Consider the following 20,484-nt stretch of genomic DNA (forward strand, 5'->3'; position numbering starts at 1 on the left):
GTATAGCTTTTGCACAATCCTAAAGTTGAAAAACTGGAAGTCAAACCATCATTATGTTCAGGCCCATCTGTATTTCTGATCCCCTACTAGACTAGCTCCTTGAGGGAAAGGGCCGAAGCCCTCCAGCATTTAGCACCGGCCTTGCATATCTAATAGAGGTTCAACGTTCACTGAAATGGGGTTGGGGGGAAGAGTAGCCAGAAATTGGCCTTTTATTTCCTACTTATTGATCATGGGTCAGCTTAGCTGGGGTGCAAAAGTATAGTATGTATTTCACTGGACCATCCTTAAACTTCCCAAAGCCATGTCCTGTTTCCTCTCATCTTCTCTAAGCTAAGCATTCTTAACTCCTTCAAGCTTCTTTTCCTTGACACGATTTGTCCTTTACATCTTAGCTTTCCTCTGGCAGAGGACTCATCTGTCAGGGAGCCTCCGGTTGAGCACCAGAAGGGAACATAGCAATGAGGATCACTGATAGGCACAGGAAGACTGAAAGGACCTTCCACACTACCCTAGACAACCTGTTTTTATTATCTCATCCTAGAACCACACTGGAGTTTTCTGGACACATTAACAGTTCCTGGCATAATAAAATTTTTTTATTTTAAATTTTGAGAGACAAGGTCTTGCCACATTGCCCAGACTGGTCTCAAACTCTTGGGCTTATGTGATCTGCCCTCCTCAGCCTCCTAAAGTGCTGGGATTACATGGGTGTGGCACCACACCTGGCCCTCCTGGCATAATAAACTTTATTTTTTGAGACAGAGTCTTGCTCTGTTGCCTAGGCTGGAGTGCAATGGTGTGATCTCGACTCACTGCAACCTCTGTCTCCCAAGTTCAAGTGATTTTCCCGTCTCAGCCTCCCAAGTAGCTGGGATTACAGGCACGTGCCACCATGCCCAGCATTTGTATTTTTAGTAAAGGCGGGGTTTCACCACTTTGGCCAGGCTGGTCTTGAACTCCTGATCTCAGGTGATTTACCCACCTAGGCCTCCCAAAGTGCTGGGATTACAGGTGTGAGCCACTACACCCAGCCATTAAACTCTTAGCAGCACGCAATACTGTTAGTGAGAGCACAGTACTCTATAGTCCTCAACTCTTTCCACAGATGTTATTATCAATCTACATTTATTGAAATGTTACATTTAGATTCTGCTCATTTTTATAGGTTGTAATGGTATTTGTTTGGATCCTAAATTTGGATTCTAAATTGTCATCCTTCCTAAAGGTTTCTTATTATCTAAAAATTTGATCAGCATTCCTAATTTACTAGTAGTATCTCTTTTGTAAATGGCTTCAAATTCTTTTGTGGAATGGGTAAGGCATAAAAAAAATCATCTGTCACTAATATCCAAGGAGCGGCCAAGGACACAGCCCTGGGGGAACTTACCAGGTCAACCCACAGTGGGTGAATTTATAGTCTGTTAGTGAGTGGTCAGTTACCAACTTCTCTCTCTCTCTAATGCTTTGACTAAAATGTCCAGATTATTTTACCTAGTTAACAAAATTAAAGAAGACTCTAAGGCCAGTTTAGCATCATTTTCTCTTAAGTCCATAATGAATGTCTGTTAAACTCTCATCACTCTTATTTAGGTGCTTTTGGGTCATTTGTTGTAGGTTCATTCTCCCAAATCAATGTCACTTGTATGACTGTAAACTTGTGTTATCAGCTTCCTTCCTAGGGTTTTAACTTCTTTTCAGTCTTATAGCGTTCCTTCAATTTTCCTTTTGGTTCACTCCAATAAAAGCTCGACAAACTCCTGGGAACCCCTTGGTGCCCCAGCTGCTGTTTACCAGAGTCAGGAGACTAAAATGTCTCAGAGCAGCTAAGTGCTCTTTTTTATTTTTACCTCATTTGTCTTACCTTGAACTTTTTAGTTCCTTGTAACCACTTAGCCCTGCCCTTTTCAGACTGAAGCTAGTTCTCTTTGGCCAAAGACAGGAGACAAAATATGGTCTAGAGTTTCTGTCAACACGCACTGGCCTCCAACAGATCTTTTTTCTTCCTGCTGACACTGGACACAGTCTCTCCACTCTTTTTCTCAACAGAATGGGAATATCCACTCTGTGAACCTGTTATAAAGGTTAAATGGGATAATGTATATGAAAATGCACTGGAAACACAATTAAGTACCTGCACATCGAGGGGTCCAAGACCTTCTGCTCTCACCCACAGCCGAGTATCTGTTAGCCAGGGGTAGCCCTTAAGTGATACTAGGGCCCTTTCCTCAGGACTCAAGTTCTCCTGAGGCAGGATGCCCAGTCCTCCCCCAAATCAGCGTAAGAGCAGAAAGGACCCTTGCCAAAGGATTTAGGACCACTTTTGGCACTAGATATAGAATGTTTGTCTAATTAGCAGACCCAGAGGGACCCCCATCATTCTATGTGTGGCAGCCTTAAGCCTTCCCAAGCTCAGCAGTTCAATGCTACTGGCATGAGATCATTCTTTTGTGCCAAAATCAGAGGCCGACTTGGCCTTACGCCTTTAGCACCAAATCCGACTGGCACTGCCTTGCGATAAACTATGGAGTCTGCAAGGCTGAGGGTAGTTTTCTGAGCACCACTTGGTCAGATCTGCCATCATTTTCCCAGTACCAGCAACTCCCACAATGCCATGTGGAGAAGCAGCAGGGGCACAAGCAGTTAGCCTCAGAACCTGGCTGGCAGGGGACGACTGTGAACATGCCCACAGGCTTCTCAAAGGTAGTAAAAACTTTTAACTCTACTTCTTCCAATCTCAGTCATGGAGGTTGAACACTGGGGACACCTAGTGGCATGAAGACATTACTAGCTACAATATCCTTGGGGACATCCCCTTGAGTGGAGATTCAGATTCACTTTATATTCTTTCTCTTTTTTTTTTTTGAGACAGTTTTGCTCCTCTTGTTGCCCAGGCTGTAGTGCAATGGTGCGATCTTGGCTTACTGCAACCTCTGCCTCCCAGGTTCAAGCGATTCTCCTGTCTCAGCCTCCCGAGTAGCTGGGATTACAAGTGCATGCCACCACGCCTGGCTAATTTTTGTATTTTTAGTAGAGACAGGATTTCATCATGTTGGTCAGGCTGGTCTTGAACTCCTGACCTCTGGTGATCCGCTGGCTTCGGCCTCCGAAAGTGCTGGGATTACAGGTGTGACGCACCGCGCCCAGCCTATATTCTATTTCTTCTTTGTAAGAATATCAATCTAAAGAAATATTCTGTGGCTATTAAAAATGGGGCACCAGATGTGGGCACTACCAAAAAAAGGGGAACACAGGTTTCATCTTTCTCCCCGTGATTTTTGTGTGTGTGTCTGTGTGTGCGTGTGATTGAGTCTTGCCCTGGAATGCAATGGTATGATATCAGTTCACTGCAACCTCTGCTTCCCAAGTTCAAGCAATTCTCCTGCCTCAGCATCTCAAGTTAACTGGGATTACAGGCATGCACCACCATGCCCAGCTAATTTTTGTATTTTTAGTAGAAACGCGGGTTTCACTGTGTTGGCCAGGCTAGCCTCAAACTCCTGACCTCAAGTGATCTGCCTATCTCAGCCTCCCAAAGCACTGGGATTACAGGGGTTAGCCACCGCACCCAGCCTCTCCATGATTTTCTAATCCTCATTTACTCTTTGAACCCCAAACAGACTAAACTTCCCAATTAAGGAATCTCCTTTAAAAATATTTGATTAAACAATGCCAGTTCTTTAAGAATCATTTCAGGCTATGTTTGCCAAGACACACTAGAATGTTTAGACAGGCTCCACCTAATCCTTTCCCCCATTACTTTTACTTACCTTCTAAAGGGAATAGAAGGCAAACAGGTGCTGAGACACCTTATACCATGCAACTAAATTCATTTGTAAAGATTACTTTACTGTCCTAGAAAAATACATGTTGCAAATTTGAGGGCTACAACTTAACCACTTTAGAGGCTTCCTGAGGGAAAGGGGATAACCTTTGAATATCAGACTCTGTGGTAATGTGTGGGAGAGGCATATTAAATATAGTTGGGTCAGGTGGATTTAAAAAAAATCCCTTTTCCCCATTTTTTTTTTCTTCTAAAAAAGGAAGATCAAATTGCCATCTGTCTGGCTTATTTTGTGTGTGCATGTATATATAGGAACAGCTTGAGGGGAAGGGTTATGTCATGCAATGAGGCAAAAACAAGACGACCTCCTCTGACAGAGGAGCCTTAGTGTTGTAGAAGAGAAGCAAGGCTGAGGTCACTGGAAAGGCTTAGAATGAAGCTGCTCCTGCCTGTTCCTCCTGAGAACCCAGAGCAGCAGTGGTCCAGGGCACAAAGCATAATGATCGCTCACGAAGATTCCTATCTGAACACATCAGAAGTCCTATGAACATAGATAGGTCTGTTTTAGAATATAAATGGTAGTGACTTCCTGTGCTCCTGAGGCGGGGCAAAATAATCCATAAACACATAATCCTTCTGGGCAATAATGTTTCTGGACTCGCCAGCAGAGGGCTCTAGGAACAGAGGTGGGGGTAGAGTTGGGGAGAAAAAAGGTTCTAGAGATGGGATGTCTTCAGTGGAACTTTGAGAAATGTCCTTTGTTCCAGCATTCCTAAGTGACGGCACTGGTGAGCCTGGTCTGAATTGTCATCAGTGTCACTGCCGAGGCCAAGGGCCAAGGGTCAAGATGCCACTTTAGGTTGAGAAGAAAGTGCATCTCAAGGCCAGTGAGGGCTGCAAAATGGTTTGCGGCTGGGCCAGAAGGGGCAAATGTAGAAAGCCTCCCCTTTTTAGATGCCAATGGTCTGTAGAACTCGCCTCTCGTTGTCATTAAGGTGGCCTGAAAACATTATGTAGCAGGGCTGCTGAGCAAACTGGCAGAGGAAATCTGTGAGATATGCCTGGAGGAAAGAGTAAGAGTGGCATTAGTGAGACGTTGCAAGTCACCCATTTGCAGTGGAGCAAGAACCACAATCAAATGGCACAGGGAATGCTGGTTTTTAGACAAATGCCAGCTCCCTGAGGGATGGTCTTTCATGTTCTTGGATCTAGTTTAGGTAATCCACAGGGAAACAACATTTTCCCAAGGCTGTATCACCCCAAGGACCTTCACAACATAGCCTCTAGAAGATGAATTACAACACATCAAGTGCAAAGTTCCAGCCCATCCAAAACCCTGGACCACTCAACAAGACAGGAACTCTTTCCCATGAGGCTCCCATGTTAAATTATAAATGGATTTTTTTTTTTTTGAACACAGGGTCTTGCTTTCTCGCCCAGGCTCAAGTGCAGTGGTATGATCACAGCTCACTGCAGCCTTGACCTCTTGGCCTCAAGCGATCCTCCCACCTCAGCCTCCCGAGTAGCTGGGACCACAGGGGTGTGCCATTATGCCCAGATAATTTTTAAATTATTTGTAGAGACAGGGTGTCCCTGCATTGCTCAGACTGGTCTTGAACTCCTGGGCTTAAGCAATCCTCCCGCCTTGACCTCCCAAAGTGTTGGGATTACAGGCATGAGCCACCATGCCTGGCTATAAATGGATTTGAGCCCATATTCCTGTTTCCATGGCCTGGGACATTGTCATTTCCAAGACATCTCTGGACACCCTCACCTGCAGATCAATCTGATAGAGAGGATCCTTCAGGGCATCAGGGTCATCTTCCTCATCATCCTCGTAGTAATCCTCCTCTGTTAGACATAGCCAACACAGGGCGGGTCAGGACAAAGGCCCATGATCAGGCCCTGAGTGGTGATATACTACCACATGACTGAGGCGGAAGGTGCAAAAGCCCAAGAAATGTCCCTGTGGGCCCACCTCTCCCCTTTCTTGGGTACCCCATTCTTGGTATCAGTGTGTAAAGAAAAGGTATTTACCATGGCTGTCCTCTTATCAAACAGCTTACCATATTTACTTGTAGCAAGAATGTCAGATAAAAGTTGGCCAGCTAAACCATCCTCCTCCTCCTCCTCTTCCTCCTCCTGGTCCTCCCACATATCATTGGAGTCATCTACTTGGAGATGAAAAGCAGCTAGAGCTAGAGCACATTCATGCATTTTCCCTCCCCAAATCCAAATAGGCCAGAATAGAAGGGCCCCAAAGGCTTCTGCAATGTGGCTTGTAGTCCCCAGTGAAAGAGAACCAGAAATGGCCAAACCCTCCTGGTTAGTCTCAATGAAAGAACCTGGAGATATAAGGGTTGAGGGGCTCTTAAGAAGAATCAAACCAACGAAGGGCTATGTTAGCTTGCCTCCTGGCTGCCTCCCACCCGAGCCTCTGTAAGATTTCATATGGCAGACTGGAGAAGCAGCTCTACATGCCTAGTGCCTAGCATGGTGCCAGCCACAGAGCAGCCATTCCATCAACTTTTTTTTTTCAATTAGTGACTCAACAAACCAAGTTGATAATTTGACAATTTGTAACTTGATCTGCCAGGCTAAAAGTCTCCTGGGAGTAAGGGCCTGGTGCACCTTGACTCCACTCTGCAGGAGTGGCCTGGCGAGCGGCATTAGCCTCCATGACGTTGGAGAGCTCGTTGATGATCAGCTTTAGGATCTTGACCAGCAAAGGAATGTTTGTCCAGCGTTCTGGGTCTGGGAAGGAAGAAAAAGGCTTCAAGTCAGAGTGTCACTGAACTTACTTCTGGAAGTATCCCCATCCTCTCCTCAGTGCCACTCACCAGAGTTCACCACCCCTCAAACTTTCACTGTCCCTGACTAGATCCAGTCTCCAAAGAGTGATTTAAAGTTAAATAACTTTATTCTGTTTGGTATTGTAACAGTTCAGAAGATGGGAGAGATGAGAGTTCAGGGATTAAAGGAGATAGAGTCTTGTTAGTAATAAAGCTCTGAAACCAGGGAACTGTATAGAGCCAGTATTCCAGTCCCAATGACTTACAATTTGAGAGACAGTGGAGGTAATTATAAATCTACATTAAAGATAGCAGCTCTATACTCCCTACCTGCAAATCATTGGAGTTACAGGCCAAAGGCAACTCAGTAACAAAGACATGCTGACTATCAGTGCCCAAGCTTCTGAATGAAGCTGGAAGCTGGGATGCTTGGTACCTGAGACTATTTTTGTCTTTTTTTTCCCTTCAGACAGAGTTTCGCTCTTGTTGCCCAGGCTGGAGTGCAATGGCGTGATCTTGGCTCACTGCAACCTCTGCCTCCCGGGTTCAAGCGATTCTCCTGCCTCAGCCTCCCGAGTAGCTGGGATTACAGGCATGCGCCACCATGCCTGGCTAACTTTGTATTTTTAGTACAGACGGGGTTTCTCCATGTTGGTCAGGCTGGTCTCGAACTCCCAGCCTCAGGTGATCCACCCGCCTCGGCCTCCCAAAGTGCTGGGATTACAGGTGTGAGCCACCGCGCCTGCATTTTTTTTTTTTTTTTTTTTGAGACGGAGTCTCGCTTTGTTGTCCAGGCTGGAATGCAGTGGCACGATCTTGGCTCACCGCAACCTCTGCCTCCCAGGTTCAAGTGATTCTCCTGCCTCAGCCTCCCAAGTAGCTGGGATTACAGGCGCCCGCCACCACGCCTGGCTAATTTTTGTATTTTTAGTAGAGACGGGATTTCACCACATTGGTCAGGCTGGTCTCAAACTCCTGACTTCAAGTGATCCATCCGCTCTGGCCTCCCATCAAGTGCTGGGATTACAGGCGTGAGCCACCACGCCCGGCCTATTTTTGTCCATTTTCCACAACAGGAAGAAACCATATGTTCTGATCCCTTTTACCTAAATTTTCTGCTTCTTATCAAACCCATCACCAACAATTGTTTTAAAAATATACACCACAGTGCATTCCTTCCCTTCACCCAGGTATCCTTAGCCCCTTCTTATAGGGAGAGGATTGGAGGAATCGCAGCAGCACCCACTTTTGGCTGACTTAGAGCGGGTGCGGATGCCCTCATCCATGCTGTAGATCTCCTCTCCCTTCACACGGATATCCTGTAGCCGTTTGTCATCTGCATTGATGCCATGCTGGAGCAGCTTACAGAGTGCCACAGAGCTGGCAAGGAAGATCCAAAAAAAGGCCGATCAGCCGCCCATCTAGAGTTCATTTCAAGGAGATAAGCAATTATGTCCTAAGACCCTCTATTTGATAGTGAAAATTCCATTAACAACTAATTAGGAGAGCTAAGAGAGTTCAGCTGAAAATGAGATTTTAGAGTTCATGAGATAGTCTAATGAGATCTGTTCTTTTGTTGTTGTTGTTGTTGCTGTTGTTTTTGAGATAGGGTCTCATTCTGTCACCCAGGCTGAGTGCAGTGGTGTGATCATGGTTCACTGCAGCCTTGACCTCCCCGGGTTCAGGTGATCCTCCCACCTCAGCCTCCCAAGTAGCTGGGACTATAGGCACGTGCCACCACGCCTGGCTAATTTTTGTATTTTTCTGGTAGAGACAGGTTTCACCATGTTGCCCGGGTGGGTCTCAAGCAATTCGCCCACCTCAGTCTTTCAAAGTGCTCGATTACAGGTGACCTGTTCTTCTTGAACAAAGCTAAGATTGCACCATATTGTAAGGTGCAACAAGGTGATAAGAATCAGTGGTATAGAAGTCCAGGATAAAAAGTTAGGAAGCCAGGGTTAGAAGATTGGGTTTTTTAGTTTTTTGAGACAGTTTCGCTCGTCGCCCAAGCTGGAGTGCAATGGCGTGATCTGCCTCCTTGGTTCAAGTGATTCTCCTGCCTTAGCCTCCCGAATAGCTGGGATTATAGGCACCCACAACCACATCCAGCTATTTTTTGTATTTATAGTAGAGACAGGGTTTCACCATGTTGGCCAGGCTGGTCTTGAACTCCTGACCTTCAGTGATCTGCTTGCCTCAGCCTCCTAAAGTGCTGGGATTATAGGTGTGAGCCACTGTGCCTGGCCAAGGCTTGGGCTTATAAAGGAAAATAAGCCACTAGCAGCACTTAGCTGTGTGAAGTCTGTGGTACAGAAGTGATCTCTTGTAAACAGAGATCAGAAATATATAGTCTACCTCTGTTGACTGTCTTTTGGGGATTTCAAGATGGCAGCTATTCACATATGTGCATTAGCAATAAAGAAAGACAGGGAAAAGGGAATACAGAGAGCCATTTGAAATGTCAAACAAAAATCAATGGAGCAAATCAGGAAAAAAAAGAAATATGGGTCAGGAGCAGTGGCTCACACCTGTAATCCCAGCACTTTGGGAGGCCCAGGTGGGCGGATCACTTGAGGTCAGGAGTTCAAGACCAGCCTGGCCAACATGGTGAAACCCTCTCTCTACTAAAAATACAAAAAAAAAAAAAAAAAAAAGAATTCGCTGGGTATGGTGGTGCATGTGTGTAATATTCGGAAGGCTGAGGCAGGAGAATTGCTTGAACCTAGGAGGTGGAGGTTGCAGTGAGCCAAGATTGTGCCACTGCACTCCAGCCTGGGCGACAGAGCGAGACTCTGTCTCAAAAAAAAAAAAAAAAAAAAAAAAAGAAATATGAGTGGTGGCAGAATGCCCAGAAAAGAAAGATGGGGTTCTACCTGACTTTGCCTTCATACTGTCCATAGAACAGGTGCTGTCGGCTTGTCCACTCAGCCATCACAAACTCTAGAGCAGGTTTGCCAGTAGGTCCTGGGAGGCTACACAGGAACTCCAAGAGAGGTTCTAGCTGAGTGTGCACCAGATGAGCGAACACCATGATCAGGGACTAGGAGAAAATAAGGACATTTGCTTCAGGGAAATCAATTTCAGAGACATAGGAGATGAAAGGGAACTGGCCAGTCAGATAAGAAATAGAGTCTACACTGAGGGTATTATCCACAGGACAAGAAAACATGGGAGACTTCCTTGTCCATGTTTCTTAGGCCAAACAGATCAGACAGGTCCCATTTTACTTAACTGTCCTACAAGGCTAGTAAGAGGGTAAAATAACTCAGGACCAAAATACTAATTTTCATTTCTATCAGCCAGGGAGTAGGAAGCCCACTCCCCACTGTTCTCTTACCTGCATGACACTGAGCGTCTCTGCCTGCTGCATCTTACTGAGGATGGCACGAAGAATCTGGTCTAGATTCTCCCCGAGTTCCCGCCCTGCCTTGGAGATGAGGGTGGAAACAAGGCGGCCCACAAAGGCCGCAGTGAACTCTGAGGTGCGGGGGTCCAGGAGCTGGCTCACCACTTGCATCACATACCACAGTCCATTGTGGCCCTGCTCATCATGCCACTGGGCTACTTGTTCCAGGGTCACTGACACGTAGGCCCGCAAGCACTCTCCGCCATTCTGGGGAGACAGGGGTGGCAAGCAAGATTAGTAATCAAGGGACAGATGCCAGAAGGCCCTCAGTCTGTATAAACAAATGTTCCCAGAGGCCTATGCCTCATAAAAGCTGTGAATCTATAATGTTTGTGGTGGGCTCATACCACTGGAGTCAGGAATTTACTGTTACAGACATAGACATGCATTACATAATTCCCCCTTTACCTAATCAGCTATCTCACAAATGTGTATATATATATTTTTAATCACAGGGACAATAGCCAAGCAAAATGAATTTTAATCATAAAGGTCTACCTCTGGTACTAAAAAAATATGCTTACAATGTTGCAATAACTGGGGATGCTATAGGTCTTTATATAGATCTTACACAAACCACTATTTGCCTAGGGATTTCCAAGCTGATCAATATTCACTGGCAAGTTCCTATAACCTTTCTAATCAATCACAGTAGCACACACCTGAAAAGGTAACCAATTCACCCAAGAAACAGGCACTGTTTCCCCTCTCTAGAGGCCCATTACTCTGCTGACTTTATTACTAGAAGAAATATGCAGAAAGACTTCCTTATGGCCCCAAGTCTAGATGTCTGTAATCTCTTTCACAGTAGCAATACCCAATACAGATGGGCAGGGTGCTTGGTATCCATATTTTTAAAAACTGTAACATGCTCCAAAGCACCAGAAATGCTTGGCTTTTGCAGCCTGAACTCTTCCTGAATCTGCTAAGTAAATATGGAGTTGAGAATTCCGTATTTCAAAAGCATAAAACCATGTCAGATTTCTCAGCATAGTATAAGCCCATGGCTGGGGAGCTATCTCCCCTCTTCTACTCTCCATGTCTCGGATACCTGCATGGTGGCATTGTCATCTGTGTGAAGGGTACACTGTGCCACAGCAGGGAAAGCTTGGCAGATGAGAAGCTGGGAAAGGGGAGGCTTTGTATTTCGTACTACTGTTGTCAGGATATCAATGGCTGTCTGAAAGAGAGAAGAAAAAGAAAAGTCAGAATTGCCTCTGGGGTTGGGGGGTGCCCAACAACCAAGATCCTTCCTGGATGGGTATTACATAGCAACCCAGAGAAAGCTTATTAATGAAAGGCAAGTTTCCAAAATAAAAGGAATAATTAAATGGGTAGTGCTCTCAGCCTCCTCATAATAGCTTACTAATTGATTAGCCATAGGGGTGGGCAGTAGTACATGGTAGTGGATTGGATAACCAGGTGACATACTTAGTGGCACTGTGTAATGGTAGCACTCTGTTCAATTCACTGAGGGTACCGCTGGAACAAGAAGAGCCATTTTCTTTCTTTCTTTCTTTCTTTTTGAGGCAGAGTCTCGCTCTGTCATCTAGGCTGGAGTGCAGTGGCGCGATCTCCGCTCACTGCAACCTCTGCCTCCTGGGTTCAAGTGATTCTCTTGCCTCAACTTCCTGAGTGGCTGGTACTGCAGGTGCCTGCCACCACGCCCGGCTAATTTTTGTATTTTTAGTAGAGACAGGGTTTCACCATATTGGCCAGGCTGGTCTCAAACTCCTGACCTTGTGTCCCACCCACCTCGGCCTCCCAAAGTGCTGCGATTACAGGCATGAGCCACCGCGCCAAGCCAAGCCATTTTCTTAAAGCTTCAGAGAATCACCCACTGTCCTTGCGGGCAAAAGAGCTCAGCAAAATCACTCCATGAATCTCTAACGCTATTAGGTTCTTGTCAGCTAGATGCATCTGTGGGTGGCACTCGTAGATCTCACACACACACACACACACACACAGCCACTTACCGCACAAAGCCCTGCAGGAATCTTGTCTGCTGGGGCCTGCATTATGCTGACCAGAGTGGGAATCAGCCTCATTTGCATTGGGCCCTGACAGGCTTCAATCTGGGACAGCTCCTTGAAGATGTCCTGAGCCAGTGAGGCGACGACGGGATCTGAAGTGGATAAGGCAACACGGAATCCCCCTGCCTGATGGTCTGCATCTGCTTCTCACTTAATGATGCCTGTTGTTTGGCCCTAACCTAAGTTAACAACTTCTGCATTGATTACTTATCACATACCTGGGACCTAGTGGGGCCACATGAATAACCTGAAAGAACAGGAGAGATCCTAAATCTCCAAGAGGTACACTTTATATGGCTTCATTAAAGTAGGGACTAGTCATTAACAGCTACTCCTAAAACAAAGTATGGCTTTTTCTAGAGAAAAATCTTTAAAGTCTTTATTCTTGTGAAACCTACGTTATAAAACCAAATGCTTAAAAAAATAAAAATAAAAAAGCCCAACTGATACTTTAAGAAGACATGAAAGTTGCAAAAATTGCCAAAACACTGACTTTGATGCATGAGAGAAATCATACATATCTCCTATGGGGTAGCCATGGTAGACATGAAGAACTCTCAAAGCTACTTCTGGAGCAAAAGGCAAAACTCCTAAAAAGCAGAGCCTTATGAAGAAAGGGAACTTTAGCTCAATCTTCTTTATCTATAGAACAAAACATCCTCCTCTATTTAGTATGGAAAAATATAGGCAATGTGCATTAAACTATACCTTAAAATATCACTGCAGCATTGTTTGTAATAGAAAAAAATTGGGAATACCCTAGATGTCCATTAACAGAATGGGTAAATTATGATATACCCATTTTATGGAATATTAGTAATGGCTGAAAAGAATGAGATACATCCAAGAACACAATGTGGAAAGCTCCTCAGTACACATTTTTCAGTGAAAAAGCTATCAAATAACATGTGCAGTATATCACATTATATAAATAATCCTTATCCTGTACATCTTTCTGAGCTTCAATATTGGAGCTCTCTCTTTAAAAAAAAAATCCTTAATATTTTACTAGTAATAAGGTATTAATAAATACATTCACTACAGGAAAAAAAGACTTAAAATGCAGAAAATAATGAAAACACCTGTAATTCCACCACCTAAACACTCAACATTTTGATGTATTTTTTTTTTTAAACATACCTATCTATACATACATGCTTTTCTAAAAGAAAAATCAAAACTTGGGAGCATATTCTATGGATTTTTGGGGAAAAGTATCTTTTCATTTATTATAATGTAAGCTCTTTCCCATGGTTTTAGATATTCCTTTTAAGCTTGATTTTTAATGGCTGCACAGTATTTCATTTTATGGATATAATTAACTAATGTCTTTTTATAATTTCCAAATTTTTACTACTGTAAAAAATATCTAGTGAATACCTTTGTTTATAAACTTTTACATGTATCTTTCTTTAGTATCTCCTTTTCTAAATTATAGTCCTAGCCCTTTTCTTTTAGGAGGCTTTTCATTTGCCCAATTTCCTATTCTATCATCAAAGTTCTGAATTATGTCTCTTGCTTATTAGCCCTTTATTTATTATCTTTATCCCTAAGTCCTTAATAGAGAGTAAGTGTTACAGAAATAGGTACTCTATTTTTCAATGCTGCTACATTTACAGCACAATTCTATTTTTTGCTAATTGAAAGCCAGATTCTTTGCTTACGATGTTAAAGCCATAGCTTCATAGCTAAGACCAGACCTAGGGAATCTTTCATTTAAATTCACCAGCCACCACCTTTTCTTTGGTGCCCCTCATAACACATCCTCCCTGGCAGCATACCATTACTGTACTTTAGGAAAATGGCGATGGTGAAGGGGCAGATTTTGCTTTCCATGCTTGCTGTGAATTCGGGGTCTACTGTACAAACGATGCACAGGGTCTCCATCACCAGGTTGAGGACCTCTGAGCTGAACTGGGCTGCTAGGTGAATTAAGCCATCAAGGATGCTGGGGAGGAAGGGCTGGAGCACGTGGGTACTCTCTGAGACTTTCAGTTGGTCACAATAACTAGAGAGAGATAGATAAGCAAGAATTATTTAAAAAAATTCAATTCCTGGTTTTCCCAATCAATCTCACATATTATAGCATTTGTATGTGTAGCTTTATAAAGCTAATTCTAAAGTTAGGTTTAAGTTTCTATTTCTTTCTGGATGTATTATATAAACATCAACACCACCATTTCTATGTTCTGTAATTTATTTCTTTGACTTTTGCTATTTTCTTTAAAAACTTCTGCTTTTTTTCTTGAGGTTTTTTTTTTTTTTTGCATCCTGAAACAAGCTTAATTTATATAAACATTTTATGTACACTTTCAAAATCAGCCTATTAGCTGTAGGATTTAAAGTTCCCTCTATAGTTTTACTGTATTAGCCTCTTTTCAATCAACAAATATTTACTGAATGTTGCTTACCATGTCCAATATGACACAATTGTTAAAAATACATTGTCTAGGACCAGGCACGGTGGCTCACACCTGTGATCCCAGCACTTTGGGGGGCCAAGGCAGGTGGATCACCTGAGGTCAGGAGTTCCAGACCAGCCTGGCCAACATGACAAAACACTGTCTCTACTAAAAATGCAAAAATTAGCTAGGCATGGTGTTGCGCACCTGTAATCTCAGATACTCAAGAGGCTGAGCCATGAGAATCATTTGAACCTGGGAGGCGGAGGGTGCAGTGAGCCGAGATCATGCCACTGCACTCCAGCCTGGGTGACAGAGTGAGACTGTCTCAAACAAAAACACAAAAACACAACAACAACAAAAATTGTCTGAGTCTTTACTTTTGTTTATCTTTAGAATGGCAATAAGTTAAAACAATAAAAACATTGTTTCTCTATGTTAAAAGAACCTAGTACAGAAACAAGGCATTTAGCAGTATTCAATAAGTTGTTTTTCTTTCTTTCTTTTTTCTTTGTTTTGAGACGGAGTCTCACTCTGTTCCCCAGGCTGGAGTGCAGTGGCACGATCTCGGCTCCCTGCAACCTTCGCCTCTGAGGTTAAAGTGATTCTCTTGCCTCAGCCTCCTGAGTAGCTAGGAATACTGGGAATACTGGGAATACAGGCACCCGCCATCATGCCCAGCTAATTTTTGTATTTTTAGTAGAGATGGGGTTTCACCATGTTGGCTAGGGTGGTCTTGTACTCCTGACCTCAGGTGATCTGCCTGCCTTGGCCTCCCAAAGTGCTGAGATTACAGGCGTGAGCCACTGCGCCCGGCCAATAAATGGTTTTTAACTTAAATGCTTTATTTTAAAAATGTCTTATAACCGTATTATTTGTGTCGGCTTTCAAAGATCCACAATGACCAGTGAAACTGTGGGCTTTAATCTCAGATCTGTCCACAGACTTTTTGATTTTTGGTTCATAATGTTTGATTCCAATACTACCCTGCTCTGACCAAACTTCTCCTAAAGAGCTGATGTGGAACCTGGCTTTGGTCAGCTCTCAACTCCTTAGACTAGCTTTTGGATCCATCCCTCGACCCGCATTTATCTGTCCTCTCCCTCTCTCCATTTCCCACTTCTTTTTTTAAAAAAATTTTATTATTATTATATTTTAAGTCTTCCCACTTCTAAGGGTTTATAGTTACTTTGCCCCTCTAATGAACTTGAAGCTGTACAGTATGGTAGATCACAGAGTTTGCATCATCTATCTACATCATATTGGATCTTAAATGCCATGCTAAAAGAGGTTGGACTTTATTGTGGAAGTCGGTGTTTCTTTAACTTGTGTTACTCCTAACACCTAATCTTCTCTTTACCCTAAAGTCTCCAGGGAAAACTGACGTCCCATGAAAATATTATATATATATACTGTGGCTTCCTATACTGCCTGACATAATATGACTTTCTTCTGAAGTACCTCTATCTCAAGTTTGAAGAGAACAACTGGGAGCCATGAATTTTTTTTTTTTTTTTTTTTTGAGATGGAGTCTTGCTCTGTTGCCAGGCTGGAGTGCAGTGCCATGATCTCGGCTCACTGCAACCTCCACCTCCCGGGTTCAAGTGATTCTCCTGCCTCAGCCTCCTGAGTAGCTGGGACTACAGGCGTGCACCCAGCTAATTTTTTTTTTTTTTGTATTTTTAGTAGAGATGGGGTTTCACCATGTTGGCCAGGATGGTTTCAATCTCCTGACCTTGTGATCCACCCACCTCGGCCTCCCAAAGTGCTGGGATTACAGGCATGAGTGTGCCCGGCTGCCATGAGTGATTTTAACAGCAGGAGCAATAAAATCAGTTTTCTATTTTAGAAAGATCAACTTGACAGCTCAAATAATATGGACTGCAGAAGTGTGAGGCTGCAGACAACCAGGAAGCTGCTGCATTAATTCAAGGAAGAGAAGTAGAGAGTACAATCAGGGTAGTAGCAGGGGAAGACGGGAAGGAAGAGATGAGAGGCCAAGGAACCAAGATCTAAAAGGCAAATATCTCGGATCTCTACCTTTCATTAAAACAGGGAATACAAGATCTTTAAGTTCAAGATCTAAAGTTACAAGATTTCTACCTTTAATAAAAAAGAAAATACAGGTAGGACAGGCCTGAAGGTGATAAATGGTAAGCTTAGTAGTAAATGTGTTGATTTTCAGGTACTTTAAAGATATCCATCCTGGTATGGATAGTAAGCAATGGATACATTAGTTTGTAGTTCAGGAGAAAGTCTGACATAAATTTGAGTTGAAAAATGTGAAACAAGTATAATTATTTGTCAATCGGTATCTTGTTTCAGAGATTATTTAAGGGAGTTTGCAATGATACATAAACTATGACATGAAGGAATAAATTAAAACTGGGGCTAAGGAAAAAAAGAAAAGCAACGGTGGAATGCTGATCATTAAAAGGTTACTAGTGACATTAGAAAAGACAGCTGCAGGCCGGGCGCAGTGGCTCATGTCTGTAATCCCAGCACTTTGGGAGGTGGGGGCGGGTGGATCACCTGAGGTCAGGAGTTTGAGACCAGCCTGACCAACATGGAGAAACCCTGTCTCTACTAAAAATACAAAATTAGCTGGGTGTGGTGGCACATGCCTGTAATCCCAGCTGCTGGGGAGGCTGAAGCAGGAGAATTGCTTGAACCCAGGAGGCAGAGGTTGTGGTGAGCCGAGATTGCGCCACTGCACTCCAGCCTGGGCGACAGACAGCAAGACTCCGTCTGAGAAAAAAAAAAAAAAAAGAAAAATAGTTCCAATAGTGTGACAGGGACATAAGCCAGTTTGCAATTGGCTGGTAAACTAAATAGGAAATGACCAAAGAGAAACTCTTGACTGAAAGAAAGATAGCTAATGATCCATTCATAGGACAGTTCTTAATCCGGATCCACAGATAGGCTTCAAGGAATCCAGTGTTTGACAATGAATATAAAATTTTGTAAACATATGAGAGTCCATTTCTCTGGCCCGCATATCCACAGCTTTTGTCATCCTACAGAGATATCTGTTACATCTCTCAAGAAAACCATTAAACCACTACCCATGTGGTCCAAGAGATATGAACATTAAAAATAAAAGTTTTCTTCACAGTTCTTCTGATTATAAAAGTAATACAAACTTGTTGAAATAAACAAACAAACAAAATATTTTATATATATAACAGAGAATGAAAGCTGTTTGTACTCTAATCTCCCCCAGAGAGAATCAATGTTGGTAAGTATGCCTGATAGGTACTGCTGTCTACCTAAAACACTCTGGAAAGTAATGGGCTCATTTTACCCAAAGTACTTTCACATTCATACCAAACTCCTCTCACAGCTTGCAGCTGCAAACATTTCCATAAAATCACAACACAAAGTGGATAATTCTCCAATGAAATCAAGTTTCACAAAGGTCAGAAGCTATACTGGCAGTGACCACAGGTACAAACTCAGAAAAACCCTTAAAATAACATTCATGCCTTAAGCAGGTTAGGGCTCTCTCTTCTCAGACATTCACAATAGTCTTAGAGCTTTCTGAAAAAGCTATACTTAGTTTGCCTCTTAAGATGATACTTTTAATTATTTTAGAGCCAAAGATCTGCTTCACCTAGATTGAAGCAGAAAAAGATGGGACTGTGTTTATGGTCATAACATTAACCATTTAATTAAAACAGGCAGTTCTTGAATGCTTTCTAATGACATATAACACACGGCATCTCAAAAGATACTCCTCTGCCTCAAAAGATAAGACAGGGCAGGCACACAGAAAATAAATTTTGTGTTGGTAGTTTTAGGATTCAGTTGAGATGTTTAAGTTTAAGATAGTCCTTAAAACAACAATGGTCCTTCTAGTCTGCGTAGGAATATAAATAAATGACTTTTGATCCATTAGTAACACTAGCCTTAAAAAAGATAGGTAAAACTGGGAAAAAACAAGCGGTGTTTCTAGGCCACATTATCCCAGATTTGGTTTCTAATATAATCAACCAACAAAATGATGTGGACTCTAATCCTGCTTCTATCATTCATTAATTGTGCAACCCTGTGCAAAACATTTTTCTCTCCAAACCTCAGGTTCTTCACCATTGAGAGAAAGGGAGTTGCCTAGATGATTCCAGAACTGCAGCGAATTTAAAGAGGAAGAGGAGCAGAAAGGAACAGGACATCTTCTGGACTCATAAAAGCCATGTCTCTAGCATGGTTTCTTTCCCTGTCCTTCCAACATTCACCCTGAAGGAGATCATTAGCAGGGATTTCCAAGCAACATAATACACTGGAAAACTGATTTGGTATATCTAACCTGAGCAACTTTCCCTTAAGATAATTATCACCCTAGGGTAGCATACTCACCCCCAGATGGCTCTCACTGCAGAAATTCGAACTGATGGGGGCTGTGTCTCGTGAAGACCACTAACTGTTGCCTGTAGGAACTGCTGGATCAGTTCAGGGGACATAGCAACAGTGAACCGACTGGCAGCCCAAAGTGCCCGGCCCAAGAGGAAAGGAGACACTGGGAGAAAGACAGAACAATTAGGGGCTGGAAAATGAAAATTCCTTTTACTTGTTCTTTCTCTTTCCCACATCCATTCCTCAATTTTTTTTTTGTTTTTTTTTTTTGAGATGGAGTCTTACTCTGTCACCCAGGTTGGCGTGCAATGGCGTGATCTCGGCTCACTGCAACCTCCGTCCCCCTGGGTTCAAGCAATTGTCCTGCCTCAGCCTCCTAAGTAGCTGGGATCACAGGCGCCTGCCACCACGCCCGGCTAATTTTTTGTATTTTTAGTAGAGATGGCATTTTGCCATGTTGGCCAGGCTGGTCTCAAACTCTGGACCTCAAGTGATCTGCCTGCCTCGGCCTCCCAAAGTGCTGGGATTATAGGCATGAGCCACCACGCCTGGCCCTCCATTCCTCAATTTTTAGAAGTAAATAGATGCTACATAATATGTACAACTTATTTGAGAGAAAAAGCATAACCTTGTATGATGAAAGCAAATGTGTGACCTGTGGTACAAAATCAATTTCCCAGTTTTCCCTTGTCTCTTCTGAGCAAAGTAGATCTTGAATATTATTAGACTAAGAAGACTTTAACACCCCAGTCCTCACCCCCAGCTCTCATTATTCCTTACCTGTACTACTAGCTAATGTTTTTTTTTTTTTTTGAGATGGAGTTTCATTCTTGTTGCCTAGGCTGGAGTGCAATAGTGCGATCTCGGCTCACCACAACCTCCACCTCCCTGGTTCAAGCGATTCCCCTGCCTCAGCCTCCCCAGTAGCTGGGATTACAGGCATGCGCCACCACGCCCAGCTAATTTTGTATTTTTAGTAGAGATGGGGTTTCTCCATGTTGGTCAGGCTGGTCTCGAACTCCTGACCTTAGGTGATCTGCCTGCCTTGGCCTCCAAAAGTGCTGGGATTACAGGTGTGAGCCATGGTACCCAGCCCGCTTGATCTTCTAAATTGCCATCTCCATTGCTAGTTTATTCCCACTTTTGGATCACTCTTTTTTTTTTGAGATGGAGTCTTGTTCTGTCGCCCAGGCTGGAGTGTAGTGGCACAATCTCAGCTCACTGTAACCTCTGCTTCCCGGGTTCGAGCGATTCTCCTGCCTCAGCCTCCCGAGCAGCTGGGATTATAGGTGCGTGCCACCACGCCTGGCTAATTTTTGTATTTTTAGTAGACACGGGGTTTCACCATGTTGGCCAGGCTGGACTTGAACTCCTGAACTCAAGCAATCCACTCGGCTCGACCTCCCAAAGTGCTGGGATTACAGGCATGAGCCACTGCATACAGCCTTGGATCACTCTTAAAACATAAATTATAGCTCTGATCATGTCATTCTTCTATTTAAAATCTGTCAATGAATTCCATAGCCCACCAAATAAAGATTACCTTAGTCATCATGCTATTCAAGGCTCCCTAAGATCAGTGACTCTAGCATTACCTATGATTTCCCTTTATGGTTTCCAAACTCAAGTACACATGCCTCCTTAGCAACTTACATCTTACTCTCCCAGCTCTCTGCCTTGTTCATATTGCAAGCCAACATACTCACCTCCTTGC

At 43.4% G+C, this 20,484-nt stretch overlaps 1 protein-coding gene across 4 annotated transcripts in view; it reads right to left on the reverse strand.

Annotated features, from left to right (window-relative positions):
- Positions 1–3,828: 3,828 nt before the first annotated feature.
- Positions 3,829–20,484, reverse strand: part of IPO9 (importin 9) — a 49,830-nt gene continuing 33,174 nt past the window's right edge. For 3 of the 4 annotated variants that reach the window (XM_003264550.3, XM_030818662.1, XM_030818663.1), the window contains exons 14-24: positions 18,774–18,933; positions 13,797–14,023; positions 11,959–12,107; positions 11,034–11,162; positions 9,914–10,189; positions 9,450–9,616; positions 7,823–7,956; positions 6,416–6,538; positions 5,851–5,955; positions 5,559–5,635; positions 3,829–4,845 (exon numbers count right to left, since the gene is read on the reverse strand). In XM_003264550.3, coding sequence (XP_003264598.1) covers positions 4,735–4,845; positions 5,559–5,635; positions 5,851–5,955; positions 6,416–6,538; positions 7,823–7,956; positions 9,450–9,616; positions 9,914–10,189; positions 11,034–11,162; positions 11,959–12,107; positions 13,797–14,023; positions 18,774–18,933 — 1,658 coding nt within the window. In that variant the 3' untranslated portion in view covers positions 3,829–4,734. The remainder of the gene's footprint in view (positions 4,846–5,558; positions 5,636–5,850; positions 5,956–6,415; positions 6,539–7,822; positions 7,957–9,449; positions 9,617–9,913; positions 10,190–11,033; positions 11,163–11,958; positions 12,108–13,796; positions 14,024–18,773; positions 18,934–20,484) is intronic. The other variant, XM_030818661.1, reaches the window with a different exon arrangement.

The sequence above is a fragment of the Nomascus leucogenys genome, chromosome 9, assembly GCF_006542625.1.
Source record: "Nomascus leucogenys isolate Asia chromosome 9, Asia_NLE_v1, whole genome shotgun sequence".
In the NCBI taxonomy this organism is placed as follows: domain Eukaryota; kingdom Metazoa; phylum Chordata; class Mammalia; order Primates; family Hylobatidae; genus Nomascus; species Nomascus leucogenys.